Genomic DNA, 25712 nt, shown 5'->3' with positions numbered 1-25712 from the left:
AGGCCTGAGTCACCTTGGCATTCGGACACAGAGAGTCAGGACATCCCTATGGACTAGCACTGTTTTTCCTGGCTGTCAAATCACTTTTTACTCTGTCCAATTCTATCTGCATTGTGTGACGATCCTGTTCCCATTTCCTTTTCTCTTTTTCTAATGCTTCTGTCTGTGCTCTGAGCTCATGGAAAGGAATGTAAGTGGAGGAATTTCTGTAACTACCTCTGCCATGCCCTCTATTTCCTGTGTGTGGTGTGTTCTTGTATTGGGGTGCTCCCTCAGCACGCCAGCTTCTAGCTTCTGAGACTGAAATAATTTGAGCTGGCTGGGTCTTCCACACAGACCCAATCCTGAGCAGTAAAGTGTCAAAAGGCGTAGTTTTAGGGTCCTCCGAGAACAACAGAAGGTGTTTAGTAATCTCGGGAGATAATAATTCTAATAGGAATTCTTTATGTTCTCTCTGGCCATAATCTGAGGAAATGGGCCAATGTTCCTGTTCGTTAAGTACCGCGTTGATTACCCACACTCTATATGCAAACTGCTCTGGTGTATCACTTGGCAGGGGTGAAAGAGTTCTAAGTACTTGCAAAGAGGTGCAGCGAAATAGTTGTTCGATGCCCATCTTTACAAATTGGTATGGATGAACAAGAGATCCAAATTTATAATAATGTGGACCCAGGGCTAGGTGCATAAGCTTATCAAAATCTGCATTGTTCCTTTTGTATTTCCCTAGACCCCAGTGAATCAGTATGTCAGTAGCCCATTTGCACCATTCATTTATGTTAAAAGGCATAGGGCCCACTTTTTCCACTATTCTTTCAATGTCACTATCTTTCATATGTCCCTGCAGCACTACAGTTACTGGAGCTGTGTCACTTATAGGGGTACTATTGGTATTGCTCTGGCCTGCTAATGAATTTTCCTCACTTTCGTTTGTCGGGTCTTCTTCCTGTTCTACATCTGTAGCTAGTTTACCTTTTCGCTGGCCTGCTACAAAAACAGTGTTTTGTTTTTCAATAAACTGACTACATGGATTATAGGGTGAATGATAGGGTGAATGTTGCACTGGTGCAGACGGCAGAATCTGTGAGGAGACAGCATTAACCTGTCCCGGTGAGGCACATTTTGACTTTAAATACTTTAATTCTGCCTTGGCCTCTTCTAATTGTTCATTTACAGTTAAAATGGTATTTGTGGCCTGAACAATTTGGGTTCTTAGCATGGATATATTAATTTGTGCCTCATCTAAGTCTTTGGACAGCTGATGGCACTGAGTGTTCAAGTCAGTATTATCTTGTCTTAGGCTAATAAGTCCTCTACATAAGCCCTGAATGAAAAGGCATTTGCGTTTATCTGTTTTCTTTCTAAACTCCTGAGAATGAGAAACCATTTGTTTCTGAATATCGTGCCATGTGTTTTCAGGAAAATTACCCTCATATGGACCCCCTTTCTTGTCAAAATATTTGTGTACAATATCTGTGAGTTCTTGAAAATCAAAAGGGTTCATATTTGAGGCTGCAGAAGTCTGCCTTGGTTCGTGGGCCTTGCTCATATATTTCATGAGAGAGAATGGGCTTCTAAATGTCCCTGTCTGTGTGTAGCCTTTGAGATTGAAATGCTCCCACTTATGAAGGAGGGAGACTTTAGTTAATAGGTAGAAAAGCGAGGTAAAGCGTGTTAGGCAAGAGTCATTGGCATAAATAATACACTTATGCCCACACTTGCCCACACTGGTTACTACCTGAAATTTACAGGCAGAAGTTTAGCAGGATAAAATATAGAAGAGCAGAGGTGTCAGCTGCCAGTTCCAGTCCAGTGTGCACTGGGCCTTTCACCAGGGCAGAGACTGACAAGAAATAGAAATAAAAGCACAAGGTAAAAAAGTTAAAGTTAGTACAGATGTGGCGTGTCTTAATTGAGTGACTGTTTTCACTTTGAACCCTGCTTTTCTTCAGAGCAGCTCAAATATTCTTACATGCAACACCCTAGCAAGCATATAATAGCAAATCATACAATGCAAACTGGCACAGGTAAACTACAAAGACTTTTGATAGTAAAATCTCACCAAATATAAAACCCAAAATATTACTGAAACTTTTCACAATTGTGTCATCCAGTCTAAAACAATTTAAGGGTTCCAAAAGGACTTTTGATTTCTATCTCACTCTGTCTATCAATCAAAATTGAAATAAAATCTCACCAAGTATAAAACCCCACAATATTACTGGAACTTTTCAACAGTGTGTCATCCAGTCTAACGTACAATCAATCTAAGGGTTTTCCAAGGACTTTTGATTTCTATCTCACTCTGTAATCCTATTGCACAGTGCATAAAAAAACTTAAATTCTACTTACCCAGATGAAATCATCAGGAAGGACCGAGACAGAGCCCCCAAAATGTCAGTTTGAAAGTGGCCCCCACAATATTAGGTGGTAGGGGTTAAGTGAAAGGCGTACTGACAAACGCCAGGTCCCAGGTTCAGTTCCTTCACAGAAGTTTCATTAGGGATAGAATCAAATAAGAAGCACAGCCAGGGGTGATTATATAAAGAATATATTATAGAAATAGTCTTACAGAAAAGTAATATTCATAAGCATTACAATTAAGCAGAGAGCATTACACTTAAGCAGAGAACAAGCAGTCTCACTGCCTTACAGAGGTCAGAGGCAGAGAGGGACATAGAAGGTTGCAGTTCTAGGAAGCTTCGTGTTTCATAGATAAAGGGCAGGTTAGACAGAGAGAGGGAGAGCCAAGACAGAACCAGAGTGCCAAGCAAAGAGCCAAGAGGTAGTTAGATAGAAAGAGAGAGAGGTTGATAGCTGCATAGAAAAAGAGAGAGATCTTGATCGAGCAGAGAGCAGGCTTTTATACCTTGGAATCTTATTCTGAATAGAGAAAATATTGTATCTCCCAGTATCTTTCTGTTTAGAACTTGCAAACTGTTTGAGACAATGGTCAATTTAATAGACAAAGGAGGGTGAGAAAACCTGCAAGCATGGTGATGGGATTAAGTCTCTGGCTTGATCTGTGCACCATTGTCCTAAGCACCCTCTTAATCAGACATTAACACCTTTTAGCTAGCCATGATTCAAGCAGGGCTACTTGAAACCTAGAATATATCAATCAGGGCTACTCAAAACAGTTTCCCTGCACTAAGGGTCTATCTGCCTTCCCATGCCAGGGTCAGATTGATATAATCTCCCAGAGGCCTCTAGGCTGACAGTTCTCAATTATAATTTTCAATTCATCACTTATTTTCAATTTATTTCTTTATTGCCGAAGTTCTTGCATTATCTGGATACTCAAATGCACTTTGAATTTCAAGAGGTTATTGCTTCTTTGTCTCAACTCCGGTTGCATCTCCTCCAGTCATCTTACGATGCATTCGAGTTGTCTGCTCGAGCAGCTGCTTGCTCTGTGGATATGCGTCGTCTTGCCTGGCTTCTTACCATTGACATGGACTCTAATCTTCAAGACCGCTTAGCTAACATTCCTTGTGAGGGCAATGACCTCTTTGATGAATCTATCGAGGCAGCCACCAAGAAATTGTCTGACCATGAAAAATCTTTTGCTTCAATTGTCAGACCTAAGCCAAAGCCAGCTCCTGCCAAGCCTGCACGCCCTACTCTTATTTATCAACGGCGTTATGCTCCAAAGCCGGCTCCTTACACTCGTCCTCCTCTTAAGAAACAGCAACCTCAGAAGCAACAAAAACCCCAACCTTCTGCTGCACCTAAGGCTTCTCAGCCTTTTTGACTGTTTAAAACAGAGCATAACCTCCACCATTCTGACTCGTCTCATTTTCCCCCTATGGGAGGTCGTCTCCATCATTTTTACGACCGATGGACATCAATCACCTCCGACCTCTGGGTGCTTACCATCCTCAGAGAAGGATACTCTCTTCATTTCACTCAGATTCCACCAGAGCTTTCTCCAAGAGAGTATCCTTCCAATCCATTCCAGACCATCTTTCTTCTTCAGGAAGCTCAAGCTCTGCTTCGACTCCATGCCATTGAGCCAGTTCCCTTGGAGCAGCAAAACAGGGGATTTTACTCCCGTTACTTCCTTGTTCCGAAGAAGACGGGCGATCTGCGACCCATTCTGGATCTCAGGGCTCTCAACAAATTTCTAGTCAAAGAAAAGTTTCAAATGTTGTCCCTGGCAACCATTTATCCCCTTCTCGAGCAGAACAACTGGTTATGCTCTCTGGATCTCAAGGAGGCCTACACTCATATCCCCATTCATCCAGCCTCCCGTCAGTACCTCAGATTTCAGGTGGGGAATCTGCCTCATCTCCCAGGGTGTTCACCAAGTGCCTGGTAGTAGTAGCAGTAGCTCTAAGGAATCGTGGTCTTGAGGTATTTCCCTACCTCGACGTTTCCACGTCTAAGGGGTTATTGTAGCGATCCAACAGACTACGTGGTTCCTCCAAAGTTTGGGATTCGAGATCAATTTTCCCAAATCTCAGCTTCAACTCTCTCAGACTCTACAATTCATTGGAGCTGTTCTGGACACTGTCCAACTCAGAGCATTCCTTCCACAGCAACGTCTGAAATCTCTACTTCAACTCTGTCATACAGATCTTCCATCTCAGCGAGACACATGATGGTACCCCTAGGTCACATGGCCTCCACAGTACACGTGACTCCTTTTGCCAGACTTCACCTCAGAATTCTTCAGTGGACCCTGGCATCCCAATGGACGCAGGTTTGCGATCCTCTTTCTCGACACTTCACAGTCACTCCTTCTTTGAAGCAGTCTCTCCATTGGTAGATGCTCTCTTCCAATCTTTCCAGAGGTTTGCTTTTTCAAACGCCCCCTCATCAGAAGGTCCTCATGACAGACTCTTCGACCTACGCTTGGGGCGCTCATCTCGATGGTCTCCGTACTCAAGGCCTCTGGACCAGTACGGATCGTCAGTGTCGTATCACTCAGTTGGAACTCAGAGCGATCCTCAAAGCTCTCCAGGCTTTTCAACATCTGCTTCACAACACAGTAGTCCTCGTTCGGATGTACAACCAAGTCGCCATGTATTATGTCAACAAACAGGCAGGGACAGGGTCTGCATCCCTTTGTAAAGCTCTGGAGGTTTGGGACTGGGCAACCCGCCACAACACCTTCCTCAAAGCTGTCTACATTCAAGAGGCAAAGAATTGCTTGGCGGACAATTTGAGATGTCTACTGCAACCTCACAAATGGACACTCCATTCTTCACCTCTACATCACATTTTTTCACAGTGGGGAACGCCTCAGATAGACCTCTTTGCGGCTCCCCGCAACTACAAACTGCCTCAGTTTTGCTCCAGGATATACTCTCCTCATCGCCTCGAGGCAGATGCTTATCTTCTGGAATGGACGAATCTCTTCCTCTACGCATTCCCTCTCATTCTCAAGACTCTGGTCAAGTTGAAGAATGATCATGCCATCATGATTCTGATTCTGATTGCTCCTCGGTGGCAAATCAGCAGCAGGGAGCCATACCTTCTACCAGTTTTTCCTTCTCTGCTTACACAGAGTCAAGGGTCTGCTTCATCCCAACCTGCAGTCTCTACACCTGACAGCTTGGTACCTCTCAACATAACCCCTCTTCAGTTTTCTCAATCTGTAAGAGACGTTTTAGAAGCTTCTAGAAAGCTCACAACTAGACAATGCTATCACCAAAAATGGACTAGATTTTCTACATGGTGTTTTTCTCATCATAAGGAGCCTCAGCATTCCTCCTTATCTTCTGTTTTGGACTACCTTTTGCACTTATCCAATTCTGGCCTCAGGTCTACACCTATACGAGTTCATCTCAGTGCAATTGTGGCTTTCCATCAACCTATTGAAGGGAAGCCCCTCTCTGCTCATCCAGTGGTTTCCAGATTCATGAAAGGACTTTTCAATGTCAAACCTCCTCTCAAACCGCCTCCTGTGGTTTGGGACCTCAATGTTGTCCTTACTCAACTCATGAAGCCTTCATTTGAACCAATTGATAAGGCTCATCTGAAGTATCTCACTTGGAAAGTGGTATTTCTCATTGCCCTCACTTCTGCTCGACGACTCAGTGAGTTGCAAGCTTTAGTTACTGACCCACCATTCACGGTGTTCCATCATGACAATGTGGTTCTCCGTACTCATCCAAAATTCCTACCAAAAGTGGTCTCAGAATTTCATCTCAACCAATCCATCGTCCTTCCAGTATTTTTTCCAAAGCCTCATTCTCATCCTGGAGAATCAGCTCTTCATACTCTGGACTGTAAACATGCTTTGGCCTTCTACTTGGAACGCACCAAACCACATAGAACTGCTCCTCAACTTTTTGTTTCCTTCGATCCAAATAAGTTGTAACATCCTATTTCTAAGCGTACCATCTCCAATTGGATGGCAGCTTGTATCTCATTCTGCTATGTCCGGGCTGGATTACCCCTTCACAGTAAAGTCACAGCCCATAAAGTCAGAGCAATGGCAGTTACAGTAGCTTTCCTCAGATCTACACCTATTGAGGAAATTTGTAAGGCTGCTACTTGGTCCTCGGTTCATACCTTCACTTCTCACTATTGTCTGGATACTTTCTCCAGACGGGATGGACAGTTTGGCCAAACAGTATTACAAAATTTATTCTCTTAAATTGCCAACACTCCCACCATCCAATTCTGATTAGCTTAGAGGTCACCCATATGTGAGAATACCTGCCTGCTTGTTCTGGGATAAAGCACAGTTACTTACCATAACAGGTGTTATCCAGGGACAGCAGGCAGCTAGTCTCGTAACCCACCCACCTCCCCTGGCTGGCTTCTCTACTAGCTGTCTGAACTGAGGAGACGCACCCTGTGCTGGGCGGGAAGGCACTCGCGCATGCGCGGTGCGGGTGACTCGAAACTTCGAGTTTCTTCAAGCAAATCTGCTTGTGAGGCGTCCGCATCCGGGCTCCGTCTATGACATCACCCATATGTGAGAATAGCTGCCTGCTGTCCTTGGATAAAAACTGTTACGGTAAGTAGCTGTGCTATGTGTCCCATGATGGTGTGCAGTTGGAATTGAGTGGTGGTGACTTCTCATCCAGCTTTTGTTGTTAAGCGCTGGAACGGTTACATTGTGATGCTCTTCATTGGTTATTCCCTCACACTGAGGGCACATCATATTCACTATTAAATTTTTAGTTTGGTGCCTTAGTTTATGTGTGTTTGGCTCTCTATTCTGACTATTCTGACCTGACTTTTGCTGCTCTTGTTTAAGTCTTTAAACTAGATTGTAAGCTCTTCTGATCAGGGACCATCTATTGAATGTTAAATGTACAACGCTGCACATGCCTTTCAACGCCATAGAAATGATAAATAGTAGTAGTAGTAGTAGTAGTAGTTCTCCTCACATGTTGTTTGAAAGCTTACCAAGTGAAAATTGCATACCAATCAAAAGGTGTAGGAAGCAGTCTGGGGTAGGGTAGTTGAGTTAAAGAAAGGGTTCTGGACACCATCACACCATACTTTATGCTGTGAGTTTATCTTGTTGGGCAGACTGAATGGACTGTAAAGGTCTTGATCTGCCATCATCTACTATGTTACCCTCTCCTCTCAACCAATCCTTTTACACTTCCTTGGATATCGTATGTATCTAGCTAAAACATTTTGGTAGTTTTTGGAATAAAAGATATATAAACGTTAGCTTGAAGATTTTTCCTTCATTTTTTTACAGAAGCATTGTGTTATCATACAAGGTTTTCTTTTAATTTCTTCTTTTTCAGATACATCGATTTGATGCCTCATGACTTGGCCAGAGGAGCCTTGCAGTAAGTGAACGGTTTACTAAAATTACATAAATTGATTGGGTTTATAGCAAGTTAAATGGAAACAGAACAGTGATCACAAACCTGGGATATATTCTTATTCTGTTAAATAAACATAGGAGTCTGTACTTTAGGTAAATATCCTCTGGTTGCAAACCGTTGCAAAGGTTGTCATCTTTTAGCTCCTCCTCCTCCTTCACCAGTGGAGTATAGTGCCCTCTTCTTTTCCTTCTGCAAGTGAACTGAGAAGGTGTGTTCCAGTGCAATAGGTGAGACAGTCTAGACCAGGGGTGTCAAACTCAATCACATTAAGGGGCCAAAATCTAAAACATAGGCTAAGTCGTGGACCAGACCCGCCAGACCTGCATTTTCATGCCTCCACCCATCCTGGTGCGCGGCCCAAAGATCAGTTTGGAGGAAGCATTCCCAGCATTGTAGCAGTGAATTCTGAACCGGCTATTGAAAAGGCTGGAATCAGGTGTAGCACCACTATCTCTGGTATCAGTGAGTACAGATGAGCTTACAGGCTCCAACATCAAATTTTAAAAGTTAGTTTTGAGGTGTTTTCTGTATTTTCCAGTATTCCTCTGTGTACCCCCACCTGAAATCCTAAAATCGCTGTTTTTTTTGTTTTTCGGGAAGTGTGTTTTTTTGGCGTGAATTTGCTGACAGTGGACATCTTGGATTTTTAGCAAATTTTTTTTCCTGCTGCTCCCTGCTTCTTGAAATTGGAATTTTTGCCTGAAAAAGTGCTGGGATGGAGTCCTCAGAGTCTCCTCTTGTGGATTCATGTTCAGTTTGCGCAGATTTAGCGCATTTGAAGTCTCTGGGGTGCTCTCAGGAGTCTTTCCGCCTGCGCCAGCTGTTCCTCCTTCCCATCCTGTTCGGGGGGGGGGGGGATCCTGCAGCTGATCTGGACCTCGCTGATCATTTGTTTGAGAATGCAGCACTTCCCAAATTGGGGGATCCAGACTTGGGTGCTGGATCTGCGAATCCCTTGGGAGCTCCGGATCCTGCCGATGATCCGGCTGTTGTGTGCTTATTTAAGTTTGTGGGGCTACCTGATCTTATTGCTGGATCTTTGCAGGAATTGAAATTGAACACCCAGCCCCTTTTTTCTCTACTTCTTCTCCCTGGCTTTGGAGTGTGCACTCGCAATCTGCGACCTTTCTTTGGCCTATGGATACGAGTTTTATGGTCTCTGAGCAGTTTGATTCTCCAGAAGGTCCTTTGTGGAAGCCAGAGCTGTGTCCTGCTTCTTTCCACTGGCGCAGGAGTGTCGGAAACTTTTGGGACAGCCAAAGCTGGATTCCCTGGTGACCGGGCACATATCTCTCTCCATTGATGGGTGGGGTTGTGTTGATAGATATGCAGGACCGCACGGTGGATGTGGTTCTCAGGAAAGTTTTTGAAACAGCTAATTTAGGCATTAAAGCTACTGTGGTGATGTCCTTTATGGCAGTGTTCTTCAACCTTTTTACACCCGTGGACCGGCAGAAATAAAAGAATTATTTTGTGGACTGGCAAACTATTAAGACTGAAATTTAAAAAAAATTCCGCCCCCGTCTCCTCGAGCTCGGTCCCCCACAAACCATCTGATCCCATCTGCACAAGCCGCAGTTATGATTTTATATTGAATGTGTTTTATTAAAGTATAAAAAGAAACAATATTCTGAACAATTGTGATTTTATAAATACTAATATAAAGAGCACGGACCAACAAAACCTCTGTCTCCCCTCCCCTTCACATATATCCCCTCTACTATCAAGAAAACTGAACAAGCAAAGTTATTATAGAATGCTACACAGAAATATCATGCTAACAGAATACTGCAGTCGCCATTTATGTCTCTAGCAGGATATATATTTCAAATCTGATATATTCTAATGACAAAATAGAAATATGATTTATTTCTACCTTTTGTTGTCTCTGGTTTCTGCTTTCATCTTCTTTTCACTCTTTTCCTTCCAGCATCTGCCCATTCCATCCACTGTCTTCCCTCTCCCCCTTCCATATGTATCTGACTTATTTCTATGCCCATCTCCCCTGTCCATCTAGCCCAGGGGTGCCCACACTTTTTGGGCTTGCGAACTACTTTAAAAATGATCAAGTCAAAATGATCTACCAACAGTAAAATTTTAAAAAAACACAAAGCACCCTATTCCAGGGTTTTTCTTTTTTTTTTTTTTTTAATTTCTTTATTCATTTTTTCATATTACAACAAGTGTATCAGAAAAATACATATAATCTTATAAACACACACTTGATTTTCTTTCATGAATACTTTAAGTACAATATATCATATTTATATTCATATTTTTATAATGTTTTAGATAATATATAAATCATTTAATATGTATGACAAATATAAATAAAATAACCCCCCCCCCCAAGCCCTCCCTTCGTATTTCAGAAACTCTAACATAATACTTGAAAATACATTAATTAATTCATACATATTGTAAGATAAATGAAATAGTACCCACCCATATCCCCACTTACCAAATCTCTTATTATGGGAAAATGTTATTAATCATTACAAAAATCTGCTAATGGTCTCCAAATCTTCAGAAATTTACCAAAATATCCTTTCTGTGTTGCTATTGTGCGCTCCATTTTATATATATGGCATACCGAATTCCACCAGAAGTTATAACTTAGTCTGTCATAATTTTTCCAGTTACATGTTATTTGTTGAATTGCTACTCCAGTTAATATGAATAAAAGTTTATTATTATGTGATGAAATTTGACTTTTTGCTCTCATTGTTGTACCAAATAGAATAGTATCATAAGTTAAGGCTACTGGATTGTCCATCATCCTATTTATTTGAGGCCAAATTGATTTCCAAAATAGTAATATATATGGACAATAGAATAAAAGATGATCTAATGTCCCCGCCTCAAGATGACAGTGCCAACATTTATTAGACTTAGAGCTATCTAATTTTTGTAAACGAACAGGGGTCCAAAAAGCTCTATGCAAAAGAAAAAACCATGTTTGTCTCATAGATGCTGAAACTGTACATCTTATCCTCCAAGACCAAAGTCGTGGCCATTGAGATGCATTAATTTGATGCTTAATCTCAATGCTCCAAATGTCTCCAAGACTTATGTTTTGGTTTTTTATTTACAAATCCAGATATTAATTTATACAACATTGCGGCCTGGTGACCAGTAGAAGCCACCTGAAAGCATAAGAATTCTAAGCTATGATAATTGTTAAGATTTTTCCATTCAGGGAACCCCACCTGAATGGCCTGCTTCAATTGCAACCATCTAAAATATTGTGATTTATTTAAACCAAATTTATGTTGCAATTGTGAAAAGTCAAGCAGTTTACCATTAGTTATTACATCTTCTAAAGTACGTATCCCTGCTAACATCCAATGCTTCCAAATTATTTTAAAACCGCCTATTTTGTTCTTGGGGTTTAACCAAATTGTTTGAATTGTTGATTTATTTATCGGAATAGGAGTCAGACTACTTATATACCTTAAAGTCTTCCAGGTATCCATAAATATTTTATGATCTTTATATAACCTTGGCATTTTGATATTAACAACGTGACCAAGACGCAGTGGAAACATAAGTCTCCACTCTAACCAAAACCAATCTGGAATATCGTCAATGGGCTCTGGGAGGATCCAATACATACCTTGTCGCAGAATATAGGCCTGATGGTACCTATAAAAATTTGGAAAATTTACCCCACCCTCCACAATAGGCCTTTGCAAAGACACTAAAGCAATTCTAGGAATTTTTCCCAGCCAAATAAAATTGGTTAGGATCCTATTTATTTTTTTATAAAAAGATCCCTGAAAAAAAATAGGTATCATACCCATTTGGTAACAAACTACAGGTAAAATCATCATTTTAACAGTTTGTACTCTCCCCCACCAAGATAAGTGTAAAGGATTCCATTGCTCACACATTTCTGTTACTTTTTGTAATAAATTTTTTTCATTAATTTTCATTGTATCATCTACTGTTTTTGCAATCCAAATTCCTAAGTATTTAATACCATCTTCCTTCCAAATGAAAGAAAATGGATCAAATAAACCTTTTGTACAATGTACATTTAGTGGAAGAACTTCTGATTTATTCCAATTTATCTTGTAACCGGAAAATTTTCCAAATTTTTCAATTAATTCAAGCAAACATGGAATGGTACTTTCTGGATTTCTCAAATAAAGCAAGATATCGTCCGCATATGCTGATATTTTATATTCCCTATCTGAACGGGGAATACCTTGTATCTCCTTTACCTGCTGAATAGCTAACAGCAAGGGTTCCAAAACAATATCAAAAAGTAAAGGAGATAATGGACAACCTTGTCTAACTCCTCTCTGTAAATTAAAACGTTCTGAAAATGTATTATTGATATATAATCTAGCAGCAGGGGAGCTATACAACGTTTTAATTATTTGTATAAATCCTGAACCTATACCAAACCAGTCCATTGCCTGATACATGAATGTCCATTCCACTCGATCAAAGGCCTTCTCTGCATCCAAAGAAACAGAAAAAGCCGGATCTTTCATGGCTTTTGTCAAATATAACATATGAAAAGCCAGTCTAGTATTATGAGAAGAAAGTCTTTGAGCAACGAATCCTGTTTGATGCATACCTATAATGAAAGGGAGAGCTTTAGCCAATCTTAAAGCTAATGTCTTAGCTAAAAGTTTACTATCTACATTGATTAAGGAAATAGGCCTATAATTTGAAACCAAAGTGGGATCTTTATTTGGCTTGGGCAAAACTATGGTTAAAGATTCTGCCATAGTGCCTGTAATACAACCCTTAGTTAGTTGAGTCTGGTACAAATTTAATAAATAAGGTAATAGGGTATTTTGAAAAGATTTATAAAACTCTACTGTATATCCATCACCACCTGGAGCAGATCCTACTCTAAGGGATTTCAAAGCTATTCCTAATTCTTTTAGTGATATTGGCTCTTCTAAACTTCTTTTTATATGCTCGGGAACCTTAGGACCCTCTAATACTTTCAAAAACTCTAAACCATCTTTTTCTTTATCTAAATAAGTCTCAGAAGAATAAAGAGATCTATAAAATTGTAAAAACTGTTTTAAAATAGATTTATTTTGATTGTGCATACCTCCAAGTTCATCTTTAATGGCAACTATTTTTGTCTTTCTTTTTTTAGCTTTTAAATAATTTGCCAATATTCTTCCCGACTTATTTGAGTTTCCATAATATAAAGCTTGCTGAGAAAATAAATCTTTCCTAATCAATTTAGATGAAATCTCATGAAATTTTCCTTTAAATTTTAAAAGTTCTTGTTGCGTAGAATAATCCCATTTTTTATTAGTTTTGATTCCAAAATTTTAATTTCTTTTTCTAAATCAGAAAACTGTTTCTTAATCTGTTTTTTAAGATGAGCCGAATAAGAAATTAGTTGACCTCTCATGGTCACCTTAAAGGCATCCCATAAAGTTTCCATAGAGACCTCATCTGTTTCATTAAGTTGAAAGTAATCCTTTATTTTTTCTAACATAATTTCATAAAAATTTGGTTCAGCAAGCAATGTATTATCAAATCTCCACACAGGTCTATTTATATCTTGTTCAACGCCTTTAAGTTCAATCCACACTCCACCATGATCTGATAAAATAATTGGATCTATGGCAGCCTGCGTAACTTGATGTACTAATTGATTTGAAACAAAAATGTAATCTATTCTAGAAAAAGATTTATGAACATGAGAACAGAAAGAAAATTCCCGGCCATCAAAATGAAGTATACACCAAATATCTTTCAAATCACAAGATTTTTCAAAGAGGCCAAAGCAGATGACTCTATGCACTATCACCTTAATAACAACCATACAAAAATAGACAAATATACCCCCCTCCCTTTTTACTAAACCATGTTAGCAGTTTTTTAGCGTGGTGGTTTGGGTCCTGGTCCCCAATGGCAGTTTGGGTCTTGGTCCCCGATGGCAGTGGCTTGGGGGAGGGCAGGGAGAAAGAAAGAAAAAGGGCAGGCAGGGAGACAGAAGGAAAGAATAGAAACAGAAAAAAAAGAAAGGGAGGCAGAGAGAAAGAAAGGACAGGAAGAGAGGAAGGAAAAGTTGGGAGAGGGAATGAGGTCTGGAGGAGAGGAAGCATACAGGCTAAAAGAAGGGAAGAAAGATTGGATGCACAGTCAGAAGAAGAAAGTGCAACCAGAGACTCATGAAATCACCAGACAAGGTAGGAAAAATGATTTTATTTTAAATTTAGTGATCAAATGTGTCTGAATTTATATCTGCTGCCTATATTTTACACTATGGTCCCCTTTTACTAAACCACAATAGAGGTTTTTAGCGCAGGGAGCCTATGAGCGTCGAGAGCAGCGCTGGGCATTCATTGTGGTTTAGTAAAAAGGGAGGGGGGTGGGTATTTGTCTATTTTTGTATGGTTGTTACTGAGGTGACAGTGCATAGAGTCATCTGCTTTGACCTCTTTGAAAAAACCCCGGAATAGGAATGATAATTAACAATTCTATGCATACAGTGTGTTTTGTGTTTTTTTAAATTTTATTGTTGGTAGATCATTTTGACTTGGTCATTTTAAAAGTAGCTCGCAAGCCCAAAAAGTGTGGGCACCCCTGCTGTAGACTGATGCGGTGGAGCCTCCTCCGCAACTTCTGATGGCTGGGATGGATTACATGGCGGATGCCTTCTATGACCTTTTGAAAGTACTGGCAAAGGTGTCGGCGTATTCTATTTTGGCACGCCGAATGCTTTGGGTTCAGCAGTGGGCTTGTGATTTCACCTCCAAGGCAACTCTGGCTCGTCTACCTTTTAAAAGGGCAGTTGTTTGGTAAGGTTCTGGACAATCTCATAAATTCGGTAATGGACTGTCACCCCAAGACATTGTCTGATACTCAAGCAAGATCCAGGGGTTCTGGGTGTCCTACTTTTCGTGGCTCCTGATGCAATTTTTGTGACAATGGGCAATATTCTCCTTCCTCTTTACAGGAATTCTCCCAGAGTTCCCAGGGTCGGTATGCGTGCTGCAGGCGCCAAAGCAAATGCTTAATGTTGAAGACCGGTTAAGCCATAACATAGAGGTTATGGCTTAACTGCTCTTCAACATTAAGCATTTGCTTCACTTTGGCAATTTTTTTCTGCTTCAAGATAAGTCCAGCACTAGGAAACTTTTAAAGATAAGTTGGTATCATTTTTTGCATCTGTTATGTAATAATATTGAGAATTGCACTTTATAAGATTTTATGTTTTGAATAGACAGTTGCTCTATAGAGTTTTTCAGACCAAGAATATGTCTCCCTGCTTCAAAATTTGCGTGATACTGAAGCAGGAAAGTCTATGTGAGGAGATGGGTTTATTTAAACCCCTATTAGACACTGAGGTCTTTTCTCCATTTTTTTGGTTGCCATTTTGATATAGTACATAGTGCTGAAGATATTGCTGTTGAGTATATTTTTTAAAATATTACAGGTTTTAGGAAAGAAATTGATTAGTAATGTTTGATAATATGATCAGCTAATGGGCCCAATATATTATTTGCAATAACATGTGATGATGTTATTCTGTTTCCACTTGTTAACAACTTCCTTAGTTACATGGAAGAAGGGCCAGTTGAAGGGATTGTGGTGCCCGAGCCAATTTGCTTTTAGTGTCAGACCCTCATGGTGCAGTCTCTTTTCCCTTCTACTGTTCCCCTCCTTCTCCCTCACCTCATTCCTTCACAGTTCTATAAAGTTTGTTGAGCGGTGGCAGCAACAGCATTTCAGGCTGGCAGCAGCAAGCCCCTGGGTCTTCCTGTACTGCATTTTGCCTCTTCTGAGGCAAATTCCTGGGGGCAGGATGCAGCAGAGGGATGACGCAGGGGCTGGTTGAAGGCAGCTTGTCATTCTGCTGCTGCTGCCACCAGCAAAAGATGTATATTTACAGGACCACGGGGGATGAGTTAGGTAAAGGATCAGTGCCGGACCTGCGCGAAGGGGAAAGAGATCAGGTGGGGTAAGAGGTTGGGCATTTTGGTGCCCTGGACCAGAGCCTAACCTGGTCCAATGGTTAAGCCAGGCCTGCATGGAAAAATATTTGACTTTTCATTAAATTACTGCTTTTTTGATTTCTTATTTTTAGTAATTTAAATATATTCCATTTTCTCTCTTTTAGAGGTTTGCTGGATCGAACCAGTATTTCAACAGAGGCTGTCGAACATATTATTTTTGGCACAGTCATCCAGGAAGTCAAAACAAGCAATGTGGCTCGAGAGGTGGGTTATACGAAATATGTTAACTAGGAATGCACATTTACCAATTACATGCTTGCAAATTTGAATATATTAAGCAGTAGAAATCCATATTAGTTTGAGTCCTCAGAATTACAAGCAAATTTCTAATATTCTTTTTATAATTAATATTGTGGCAATCACTATTGCTAAGTTACATTAAGAAGAGATGGGAGCATGTATTGTAATTTTATTTCTGTTGCCGGGTGGACAGGAGTTCATACTATAGCTGTTGCTGTTGATTCCCATGTCCTACGAAACTGCTCAAGAATATCACTTTAAGAACTTGAATTCCTCCCCTTCTGCAGTGGAGAACAGTGTCATCCTCCGTTTTTTCTTTTGCAAGCAAACTCAGAAGGTGTGTTCTGATCTGCTCTACTTCTTTTTGTTATTTTGGTGTATTTTTCTGTCAGATTCTTTGTTTTCTTCGTGACTTCAGTGCTTGGAGGTCCCCTTCTTGGGCTTACTCCACTGGGGAAAGGATGCAGTCCCATGTGGGTAGACTGCTGCTCTAAGGCCAATCTCCTCGGAGTACCTGTGGAGCCAGCCTTGGTGGATCTAAGGAGCTCAGGATGTGGCTCGCCTGCTGATTTTTCAGAGGCTTCGGCGCAAGCTGTGTGGCCCCCGAGTAAGACCCCTCTGGGTATCGGAGCTGACTGTGTAGTTTCTTTCTTCCTTCGCTGCATGAGGATTCTCGAGGGTGGGAGTCCGTGGTCAGGGTCAGTCTGCAAACAGGATATTTGAGGAAAGCAGCACTAGGAGTCACAGTGAGTACTCCCATTATTCCCTATGGGGAACTTTGGGGAGGGGGGGTTCTGTAAATTTTGGTTTTTAAAGATTTCTGAGTCTAGAATTAGGTTCCCCCTTCTCTAAAACTCTAAAGTTGCTATTTTTTTTTTTTTTTGTCTGGCTCCAATGGCCCATTTTTGGCATGATTTGCTTGACAGTGGCTATCTTGGATCTTTAGCAATCTTTTTTTAATTTTGTTTTTTCTACTTTAAAACCACTTGTTTTTGCTAGAGCCTGCTTCTCATAGATGTCCCAGGCTTTTCTAGTTCTGGATCCTGCATTTTTGCGCAGTTGCCATTTGAGGAGTGACCGTGTTCTACGGGACATGAGAGGAAGGGGCAAGAGTTTTATGCTTGACCCCCAGTCAGTCCTCCCAAGGCTTTAGAACCCCTAAAATTCTGGAAAAACCATTCTAAGGGGAAGAGATCCTGCTTGGATGTTCTGAGCAGTGATGGGTCAAAACACAAGTGTGTGGTGGTAGATGAATTTCCTCTTCCCTTGTATGGAAGGAGGCAGCTGCAGCAGTTTTGATGCCCAAAACCAGCGCTTCAAACTGTCTTTTCTTTAGCACCTTTCCAGAACAGTACAGTTCACTGATGGGTAATTGCTCACCATGACCAATTGGTGATGATCATTTGGCTGTAATACAAGTAGCTATGCTTCCCCATAATATAACCGGTGTGTTCTCAGTCTTAGTAGGTGTGGTAAGATTTTGCCAGTCTTCCTTTGGTTAGTGTAGGGCTGTTGGAAGTTATTTAGTGGCCTTCTTGTCCCCGTTTAGTGCCGGACCGAGCTTGGGGGGGACCCTTTCGGAGGTCTGTCCGTCCGACCTTGAGGGTGTCACACTCGATGGGTCACGAATTGAGTCCCTCCCCTCACCTCCTCAAACAAATTTTTCTAGAGGTGCCTCAGCTATAAGCCTTGCCACCGATATCGACAAGGCATATGGCTTAGAGAGCCAGTGGAGTCTGTTCTGGGGGGGAAAAAAAAATCCTGAGGCAATGCGGGTCTGTTCTCATGGTGTGCTGCCTGCCGCAAAGTGGACTCCTTCTCGGCTTCAGGGATCCCCTTCACGAGTGCCTCACATGCTGGCAGCTGACAGCAGGGAAGCCCATTTTCCCTCGCTGCTCACATAGGGATTCCCCTAGCCGCCAATGGTCAGGGAAATAAGGTGTGCCTTGCCTCCGATGCTGCTGGGGACTCCCATACCGAGGTTGCCAACTTGCCGGAGTCGCCCTTTTATTTTGCGTTTTCTATGGCTCGCCTGTATCCCATCCCGGAGGAGGATAGGGGATACCTTGAAGTCGTCGATGGTGGACGCGGTGGTTTCGGCCATTGCGAAATGGCATATGGTGCCAGTAGAGGGTGGCTCGGCGTTGAGGGACTTGGAGGAGCGTAGGTTGTAGTCTCTTCTTAAGCAGAATTTTGATGTCATTACTCTAGCGGTCCAGGCTGCAATGTGTGGCGGTCTGGTGACTTGGGCTTGTTTTCGGTGGGCCGAGTATTTCCTTGACTGATGTCTGGTCCTTGGTGAAACAGGAAGTAGCCAAAATTGAGATGGGGGCTTCTTATCTCTCAGATGCCATGTAAGATCTGTTGCGGGCGTCAGCCAAGTCCATGGCTCTTGGGGTTGCCGCTCGTCATACCCTGTGGCTCCGGCCTTGGTCGGTGGTTGCGGCATCTAACGCTAAGCATTTCAGGCTAGTTCAATGAATTCATGTTGGAATGTTTTTATTCCCCAAGCTCAGTCTTATCTATTTCTAAAAATTCTTAAAATTATCTGTTTGAAAAATATGTGATTTAATTGCAATTTGTATTTTCTGAGAAACATTTTGATGCTCATGAATATAATTCAGTTTGTCCAGCCTCTTCTTGTTGTGAACCACTTTTAACTGATGGGTTGGCGGTATATAAGAATAAATTATTATTATTAAGCTGACGAAATTTCCCTTTTTGGGGTCTTGTTTGGCGAGTATTTGGACAAGTTGATTCAGACTTTAACGGACTCTAAGGTTCTCCCTCTTCCTGAAGACTGTGCCTGCCTGCGTGGAGTGGGATGGCATTGCTCGCGGGTGTTTATGTGATTTCCGCAGATACCGCTCTGGTCGAGGGGCAGCTTCTTTTCCTGCTGCCGGGTCTCAGGGCCGTTTCAGCGCATGCAATCCTTTCAGGGGGTCCGTCAGGGGGTGACGTGATAACTCAGCCAGTTCCCCCATCTCTTGACCTGCCCAATAACTCATTTCCAGTGCCTCCCCTGCTGCAGGTGGGCAACCAGCTATGGGATTTTTATCAAAGGTGTGCCAAGATCATGACGGATCAGTGAGTCTTGGAGGTGATTCGGGACGGTTATGCCCTGGAGTTTTCCCTCTCTTTACCAGATCACTTTCTCGCTTCTTGTCAGGCAGCATGAAAGAAGCGGGCCTTTCACCAGATGCTTCAAAGGTTGCTAGACCTCAAAGAAATAGTTCCGGTGCTCCTCAGGAGTGGTGCACTAGCCAGTATTCTATTTACTTAGAAAGAGGGGAGTTTTCAGGCGATCTTGGATCAGAAGGGGGTCAACAGGGCTCTCTGAGTTCTGTCTTTTCGCATGGAGACCCTGAGATCTGTCATTCTGGCAGTTTAGCCGGGGGAATTTTCTGACTTCTCTCGATCTGACAAAGGCTTATTTGCATGTTCCAATTCATGCCTCCCATCAGCGGTTCCTTCGCTTTGCGATCTTGGGTCGGCACTATCAGTTTTGTGTGCTTTCTTTAGGTCTGGCCATGGTTCCGCAGACGTTCACCAAGATTATGGTGGTCGTGGTGGCGGCCTTGCACAAAGAGGATATTTTAGTTCACCCCAATCTGGACAATTGGTTGATTCGAGCAAAGACCTTTCAGGAGGGCTCTGAGTTACGGCTTGGGTTTTGGAGTTCCTGCAGTCTCTAGGATGTTTGTATTTTAATTATTGTTGTGAACCGCCTAGAACTTTTTGGGTATGGCGGTATATAAAAATAAAAATTATTATTAATTAGTCAACCTGTCCAAGAGCCGGTTGACTCTGCCTCAGCACCTGGAGTACCTTGGGGTTCTCTTCGACACCAGCTTGGGGAAGGTCTAGCTTTCCAGATGTTGTTGACGGGAAAGTCTGTTCAGGTTCTCTTGAATAATGCCACGATGGTGGCTTATGTCAATCATCAGGGGGGAACCAAGAGTTGTCTGGTGGCTCAGGAGGCTGCTTTGCTCCTGGTTTGGGCAGAAACTCATGGACATCTCGGCTTCCCACATAGCAGGAGTGGAGAGTGTTCAAGTGGACTTCCTCAGTCGTGTGCTAGATCCCGGCGAGTGGTGTCTCGGTCCCATGGCCTTCGAGTTGATTGTGCAGACTTGGGGGTCAGCTGGTCATGGACCTGATGCCCACGAATGTCAATGCCAAATCTTCCCGGTTCTTCCGATGGCACAGAGATATTCAGGCCAAGGTGCTGGATGCTCTGTTACAGTCTTGGCCAATGGTGTGCCTTCTGTACATGTTTCCTCTGTGGCCGATGATGGACAGAGCTCTTTTTCGCATTGCTCCACACCCCAGCCGCATGATCCTGGTGGCCCCGGACTGGCCCAGACGCCCATGGTACACGGATCTGGTTCATCATCTCGTGGCAGATCCTCTTCCGCTGCCTCTCTCGTCTGACCTTATGACTCAGGGCCCCATTCCAATGTTCGATCCAGGTCCCTTTTGTCTTACGGCTTGGCTCTTGAATGAGAACGTCTAATTTAAAGATTATTCAGATAAAATGATCTCCACTCTCTTGGGGTCCCAGAGGCTTTCCACTTCTCGGGCTTATGTGCTGATTTAGCGCATTTTTGAGGAGTGGTGTGCCGCGAGTGAAGTGGCTTCCTTTCGTGCCTTTTTGCCTCACATCTTGGAGTTCTTGCAGGATGGCCTGTACAGGGGCCTGGCCTGGTCTTCTATCCGGATTCAGCTTGCAACTTTGTCCGTTTTTCACATGTTGCTGCAGGGTAGGTGCTTGACATCTATTCCGGGCATGGTTCGCTTTTTGAGGGTGGCCAAATTGTTTCATCCTCTGGTGCAGCCTTCTGTTCCAGCTTGGGATCTTAAGGTGATCCTGTCTGTGCTCGTGCGCTCTTCCTTTGAGCCTCTGGGTTCCTGGTCGCTGAAGGACTTTACTCTCAAGGCAGTTTCCCTGGTGGCCATTACTTCTATGAGACGCATTTCTGAGCTGCAGGCTTTCTCTTGTAGGCCTCCCTTCCTGGGAGCTAGTTGTGCTGCAATCTACTACTACTACTACTATTAATTATTTATATAGCGCTACCAGATGCACACAGTGCTGTACAGAGTAGCAAAGAGTAAGAAAACAGTCCCTGCTCGAAAGAGCTTACAATCTAAACAGGCAAGACAGACAAACAAGATGTCATGGTCTGTTCCTTCCTTTCTGCTGAAGACGGTCTTGCCTTTTCATGTCAACCAATCCTTGATCCTTCCGGTCTTGGGTAGCTGGGAGGGCTCGTTAGAGCAGAGGCAATTGCACAAGTTGAATATCTGACGGGTTCTACACTCTTTTATGTTCAGCAGACCCAGGAGTTCCAGAAGTCAGATCATCTGTTTGTGCTTTTAGTAGGTCCTCGTAAGGGGTACGGCCCTTCCAAGTCTTCCAAGGATTTTGCCGTGAACTTAAAATAAGATGCTGTTAATGTTTTAATAACTTGCTACTCAAAAATGTTCCCAGCTTTTCTTTCCTTTCATCCTCAAACTTTAGAACTTGCACTTTGAAAAAACATTATTCTCGTGGATACCAGACTGTACTGTATATCTTTATGCTTTCAACAACCACAACTTTATCCTCCAAGGACTGGAGCATGTCTTTTATGCTCTATGGCAATGGTCTTCACTAATTTTTAAGTTGGGGCCTCTTTGGAGTCAATGCACTGAAGGAGAGCCACCAAGTATCTTCTCATGTGAGGTCATGACACTGCTGACCAGTGTGTGTCCATGACATCCAGTCCACCTTCAAACTGTTTATTGAGCTTATCCTCTGGAAAGTGAGCATTTCCAAACACATTCTCTTCAACTATTTAGAAATGCCTTATCCTTCAAGCATGTGGCTTTTCCTCCCATCCATTTCCCCCTTTCTGTCATGAAGAGGAGATTGATGTAGAAATGTCATTGGTTGAAACATTTATTAAGCTAAAGTAGTTCAGGGCAGGCAGGTTGCGGAGGACATTAACAAGTGTGTAAGCAACTTTGCTTTTAAGATTTAGGAGCCAACAGACAGCAAAAATTTGATTGCAAATGTTAATATGAATTGTATTTGTAACCTACTTATGTTTTATAGGCTGCCTTAGGAGCTGGGTTTTCTGATAAGATTCCAGCTCACACAGTCACTATGGCTTGCATCTCTTCCAACCAGGCTATGACTTCAGGTATGCCCACTGCACTATTCATTTTAACATACTATGGGTACAATATGATAAACTGTTCAGCTTTCGGCTTGGTATAAACTTTTTTGTGCTGTTTCCAAGTTTATTTAATCTTTGATATACCGTTTATCAAAACCATACTTTAACGACAGAACAAATAGACTTACTGGAACAAAAAGGAAAAATGGGAAAAGGTAAGAGCTTTAAATGCAATGAAAAAATAAAATCTTAAAAGAGAGGGAAGAAATGGAGGGACTTTAGCACACTAGGGTAGGGGTTGCTTCAAAAGAAGCGTTTCAGTTCGGTACTGCTGACTGCTTAGAAGCTGTTAGGGCTCTAAGAGAATGGAATCAAACTGAGTAGGCATTTGAATTTTTCAAGGGATGTTTCTTGTCTAAGATCTAACGGAAGGGTGTTCTGATGTAACAAGGATCTTAGCACAAAAAATCTGTTCTAAATTAGAAGTAAATCACTGCACCAGTCATAGCACAGTTTGCATGCAAATGCAAACCCTGCTGAAGTAACATGTACAAACACAGAGAAACGTTTCTTGTGACGATTGATAATAGAATTAATCAGATTAGTATATGATCTCTTATCAAGTTTGTTTATGGCAGTAACCCTGGTGATATTCCTGCAGCAGCCAAGGTTCTCTGGGATCTGATTATACCTCCAGGCCCTTTCTGTCTTTTCTTTCTTGTTGATGAAGGAGATGTAGGCTCCCATGGTACCATGGACATTGCTTAGAACGTTTAGGGCATGTTAATCTGGGGTAATGAAATCGAGAGCTGAACGTAGCCTGAGTCCCAAAAAGAGAATTGGTCGGACAAGGTCAGGTGGCCAGAATTGTTTGGGAGCCAAGTCCCCAGAGGGGCCAGGGTTGAGAGATCTGTTTGATGGAGCCTTCTAGTGAACAAGGAGAAGGCCAGTTCAGAGCAGGGGATTCAGATATAGCTAATTTAAAAAGGATGGGATAATCAGAACATGAGACCGGTGGTAAAACTGAAAAGACAGAGAACAGGGTTGGATTAGGAGAGGATTAAGTCAAGGGTATGCCCAGCAACTATGATCTGCATGCCAGAAACAGGAGTGTATCAAATTTTAATAAATTGTAGTTCAATGTTAAAAAATCATCTACTTTATTATTGTCCCTGTATTAAGTTATTTTGGAATTCAATTTGGACTCAAGTAAATTCTTTATTGGAAAACTATGTTGTGCTTTCCTTTATTTGGAATGGCTATGAGGAAAAAGAGTCAAATTTCGGCACATAACAACAAACTTTTAGTAATTATGACAGGGGTGGCCATTCAACATATTACCAATAATTGGAAAAATTACAATAATCTTAATTACACATTCTGGTGGAATTCGTTATGCCATATTTTTAAGATGGAAAGAGCAATAGCGTTACAAAAAGGGAACTATAATAATTTTGTAAAGATATGGGGGCCATTGGAAAAGTATTGTGATGAATAGACATAAACTCTTTTCTTTTCCTTTTCTTTTCTTTTTTAAATTATTTAGCACACTCAAGTGGTGGTGGGTGGATTTGGAGTGAAATTAAAAAAGTTATGTTATGATAAATTGCATAATATAGTATAACTAGTGTTTAAGCCCGTTAGATTAACGGGTGCTAGATGACCGCCTCTCCTGCTTTTGAACCTGGGCAGAGGCAGAGCCGGGGCGGTAGGGAGTGACGGTGGGAGAGCAATTTCAAAGCCTCGGAAGCGGCGGCTCCTTGACCAATCCGTGCTTACAACGTTCCCACACTCGCGGTCTGGCTGGCTCCCCCACCAAAGCCCTTCGCAGTGGCAGCCCCTCCCGCATCCATCCCCGCGTCCCAAGCCTCTCCAAAGGCCGGCTCCCACGAAAATGGTACCCCTGTGTCCAAAGCCGCGGTGGCAGCCTCCCTCAAAACACATTTCAAATCTGACATATTGTAATCACAAAACAGAAAATAAAATTATTTTTCTTACCTTTTGTTGACTGGTCATTATTCATATCATGTAGGGGTCCCAGGCTATGGTTGGCTTTTGATAACTCGCTTGCCAGGGCCCCTTCTTTCTTCTTCCCTCCCTCCATCCCTGCAGCTGAAGACAGGCACCTCCCCCCAGTGGTCTGAGACAGTAGGGAGCAGTTAGGAGAGGGTCTGAGGGCAAAGAGGGGCTCAACAGCGCCCAACCACATTTCCTTCCCTCCCTCCATGAGGTGCAGTGAATCCACCAATGTTAAAAGGAGCCGCGTTCCCCTCTGCCTTGGTCCCGCCCCTTCTCTGACATATGGGACCGCGGCAGAGGGAACGTGTTACGGTGGCGGCAGAGCTCCAATTTCAAAGCAGCTGAACTGACCTGATGGAGGAAGGGAAGGAACGGTGGGGCAAATTTCGGCAACGGCAGGAATTGTTTGGCGGGCCAAGCACCGGTTTCTTTAGGCAGCCCCGGTTGTTTACTTGGATTCAACGTGAGCCGGGTGAGGAAGGCCACTAGATAGGGGGACAACAATGGCGCTTATGCTCAAGCCCCCGCCGCAGCTCCTCTCTGGATCCTGGTGCGGTTCGAGAGAGGAGTCGTGGCGGCGGCTTGAGCATAAGCGCGATTGTTGTCCCCCCTACCTAGCGGCAAGCCTTCCTCTCACGGCTGGCGGCTGGCGAACCCTAATGCTGACATTGAATTCAAGTAAACAACCGGGGCTGCCTAAAGAAACATGGTAATCATATTCTGTTCTGAAAGCCCCCGCCGCAGCTCCTAGGCGGTTGAGGGGGGAAGATTGTGGTCGGAGTTGCTAGGCTGCAGCGGATGTGTGAGTTGCGAGTGTGGGGCCTGTAGCGGCGCGAGGTGGAGAGCAGGCTGTGGTGACGTAGTAGGCGCGCATGCGCACTCGTGTTTCCACGACGGGACCAGGGAACACGATTTTTTTAGTGCGCATGCGCGTCCTACCATTTTGTTATAATAGATGTATGTTTGTTGGGAAATTGATGAAGGGTGGGTGGGGAATTTTATACTATTAGATTTTATGTGTTAGATATTACAGTGCTATATTGGAATTATTTATGATATATTTTTGTGCACTGGCTATTTGATTTAAAAATGAATAAAGATATTTAAAAAAAAAAAAATCATCCATACTCGACCTCCTCCAAATTAATAAACCTTTGTGTGCATGTTCCCTATAGTCTCAAATGATGAAACCATGTAAAATTTTTCATCTGGATCTCTATTGTTTCAGACCTAGAGGCTGTCAAATGTAGGTCACTCTCGGAGTACTGTGCTCTGTGTAACCCCAAAAAAGCAACATTGTTTAGCCACTGTAACCCAACAAAGCCTCCAATTGTGGTGATTAAGTTAATAGTAGAGGTTGTATTAATGTGCAACATTTAGAATGTAACATTAGTTTACCTCCCCTGTTATGAGCAAAGTAGGCAACAAATATTAGAAAATAAATTTAATGCCTACTTTGACTTCTTTGTTACTTCTGACCCATATTT

General features: G+C 42.5%; 1 protein-coding gene across 3 annotated transcripts in view; it reads left to right on the top strand.

Annotated features, from left to right (window-relative positions):
• HADHB (hydroxyacyl-CoA dehydrogenase trifunctional multienzyme complex subunit beta) overlaps nt 1-25712 on the top strand; it is a 131946-nt gene that overhangs the window by 23041 nt on the left and 83193 nt on the right. For all 3 annotated transcript variants that reach the window (XM_033937946.1, XM_033937947.1, XM_033937948.1), the window contains exons 5-7: nt 7719-7763; nt 15910-16009; nt 22143-22230. In XM_033937946.1, the coding sequence (XP_033793837.1) occupies nt 7719-7763; nt 15910-16009; nt 22143-22230 (233 nt within the window). The remainder of the gene's footprint in view (nt 1-7718; nt 7764-15909; nt 16010-22142; nt 22231-25712) is intronic.

The sequence above is a fragment of the Geotrypetes seraphini genome, chromosome 3, assembly GCF_902459505.1.
Source record: "Geotrypetes seraphini chromosome 3, aGeoSer1.1, whole genome shotgun sequence".
NCBI lineage: Eukaryota > Metazoa > Chordata > Amphibia > Gymnophiona > Dermophiidae > Geotrypetes > Geotrypetes seraphini.
The sequence above is the reverse complement of the archived record's forward strand: the minus strand, read 5'-3'. Positions and strand labels throughout refer to the sequence as shown.